The 2,535-nt window shown below is 46.5% G+C and overlaps 1 protein-coding gene across 1 annotated transcript; it reads right to left on the bottom strand.

Moving 5' to 3' along the window:
- Window positions 1–1,636: 1,636 nt before the first annotated feature.
- Pmar_PMAR001703 (hypothetical protein) lies at window positions 1,637–2,284 on the bottom strand (the record flags this gene model as incomplete). The annotated part of the gene is made up of 1 exon (XM_002784863.1): window positions 1,637–2,284. The coding sequence occupies one exon, from the start codon at window positions 2,282–2,284 to the stop codon at window positions 1,637–1,639; it is 648 nt and encodes a 215-aa protein (XP_002784909.1).
- Between the last annotated feature and the right edge of the window lie 251 nt (window positions 2,285–2,535).

Genomic DNA, 2,535 nt, shown 5'->3' with positions numbered 1-2,535 from the left:
TGTCGCAACTGATCCACATGTTCGGTTGGCACTCGCATATCATCCACGAATATATCTATCGGGCTCTCCAGACTTCTTCCTGGAGAATGTATCTTATGATACTCCTCAGAACTTTTGGAGCTATATTAATGCCAAATCCTAGGCGATCCAACCGCATGTACCTCGTTAACCCGTTCTCATCTTTTATGATGAGGCCTTGATATGCTGCGCATTCAGGGCTCATATGGATACACAGGTACGCTTTCTTAATATCTAACAATACCCAGCTATCTATTTTATGACCATCACTTGTATGATTCACCCTCCATCGACGGAGCGTGTTATCGACGGTAACGTGATCGTCTGAATTGGGGTATGAATATACTTGATTATTCAAGGGCTTGAAATCGATAACTGGACGGCATGGAGTTGTAACTTTATGTTCTTGCGCGACTCCCATCAACGTCAACGTCCCTTTCAAGTCTGTTCTTTTGACTTCTTGTATGAAGCCTTGACATTCCCAGTTCCTGATCTCTGTTTGCCATCTTTCTAATTGTGACTGACTCAGTGACGCCATCTGCTTCTCGTAAATGGGAGGACGAAATACCCCTGGTGGTGCTCTATTATCAATCCATTTCCACTCCACTTGCCATACAGACATGCCGTCATCATCTGTGAGCCTATGGGCAACAAAATCAGATTCATCTATAATAGCTGTGATTTTCTTTCCAGTTTCTTCATCTATTCTGACTTGAGAGTCTGTGCCTGAGGCTAGTGCTGGCGAAGCGGTTATTACTGGCTCAGTGTGATGTGTGCTCTCGAATATCACGGGAGAGTGCATCGCTATCCAATCGCAACCCAAAATCACATCAACTCTATACGGACCAGCGTGCACTATGTGATCTACATCAACCACTAGTACCGACATGGTATTCCGCAGTTCCTTATCACAACTCAACACAGTAGCTGGAATCTTTGCGATGTTACACAACTGAGGACCTTTTATGGTCGATAATGCAACCTGATGGCTTTCCACCGAACAACAATGCCAGTCTTTATCGATTTCGCTCAACGCCGATCGGGTTATGATTGAATCACTTGATCCTGAGTCAACAAGGCAAACGAGATTATGTTCAGTTTGAAGTAGCAACGGCATAGGGGAGTCTAACATATGAAACCGGCTCCCAAGGTTGCTCACCTTCAACGCCATCCTTGCCTTGGCAAGAAACCTACACGTCTCAATCGTGTGGTTTGTCTTGTTGCAGAACTCACATCGCTTCGTTTGCTGTACAGGTGCACGACTTCTCATTCCTTTACCTTTACCTTTTCCGCTTTTACCGCCTTTGCCACCCTTACCTTTCCCGAGCTTAAAATCAAACCGTCGCACACCAGGTGCGGCTACTCGTGGTTGACTAAGATTGTCAAACGAAAGCCTAGCACGAGTTATGATCTGCTCATAGGATTTGGTAGGATCGAGGCAGACAGGCTTTATGGCAGAACTAGCTGGATGATCATGAGGCAAGCCACTGTAGAAGAACAACTTCATGATCTCACCTTGGCACCGCTTATGGATATTGCTGAAACTTTGCCGCACAAAACGGCTCACAGCAGTCGCATACTCATCAACCGAGGTGTAGTCGTTGAAGTTGACACTCTTCTAACTAGCAACGGCCTTATCAGGGCTACAACCGAACCTCTTTCGTAGCTCAGATCGCAGCCGAGCAAGGTATCGCTTCCCACAAGGATCGATGGACTTTTGCTCACATGGGACCATCTTGGCTGCCTGATATGCCGCTCCCGACACCGATAGCTTGAGTAGCACAGTCTGGTCATAATAATCTAAGTTAAAACCTTCGGGACCGGCAATCATATCAAGCTTGTCTAACCATTCTTCTACATCTTCATTAGCACCACCACTGAACTTCACGGCATTCTTACGAAGCTCAACCATCCGTCGAGCTTTCGAAGCCTCGACTAAGGATGATGGCCTGGTGTCATCCGAGACCTCCTTACGCTTTTCAGGCGCTCCATCTTTCACGGGCTTAGTAACCTCTTCCTGAGGACGCTCCGCATTATCTATCTCATCATCACTATGATGGCTTGAAACATTATCATCTATATACAATGCCTCGCCACCTTCGTGATCGGGATCATTGTTGATATCCCCGGCGTCATCTTCGTCTTCTCTGTAGAAATCAGAGAGAGGGCGAACTTGACGTGCACGGGGAGCATTCACGCTACCAGAGCCTCCGCTCGACGAGCTAGGGTTCTGGGCACCAGTTGAACGCAATGCTGGGGAGAACATTAGGAAAGTACAAGAAAACCTAGAGTAGTAAGTTGATGGTTCAATAGTAGTTTCAAATAGTGGTACAGCTAATATAGCTTAATCGATCAGTAGCTTTACCAGCTAAAGTGGGACATGGCTCAGTGTAAGAGTCGGACCCAGGAATAGATCCTGGGACCTTTCGGTTCGTGAACATACAGGTTAACCACGTGGCCATATAGACCTAGTGGTACATATTCACTAGCCTAGACCTTGCACTCCACTAGCAGACT

This window comes from Perkinsus marinus (genome assembly GCF_000006405.1).
Source record: "Perkinsus marinus ATCC 50983 genomic scaffold scf_1104296934424, whole genome shotgun sequence".
In the NCBI taxonomy this organism is placed as follows: Eukaryota; Perkinsozoa; order Perkinsida; family Perkinsidae; genus Perkinsus; species Perkinsus marinus.
The sequence above is the reverse complement of the archived record's forward strand: the minus strand, read 5'-3'. Positions and strand labels throughout refer to the sequence as shown.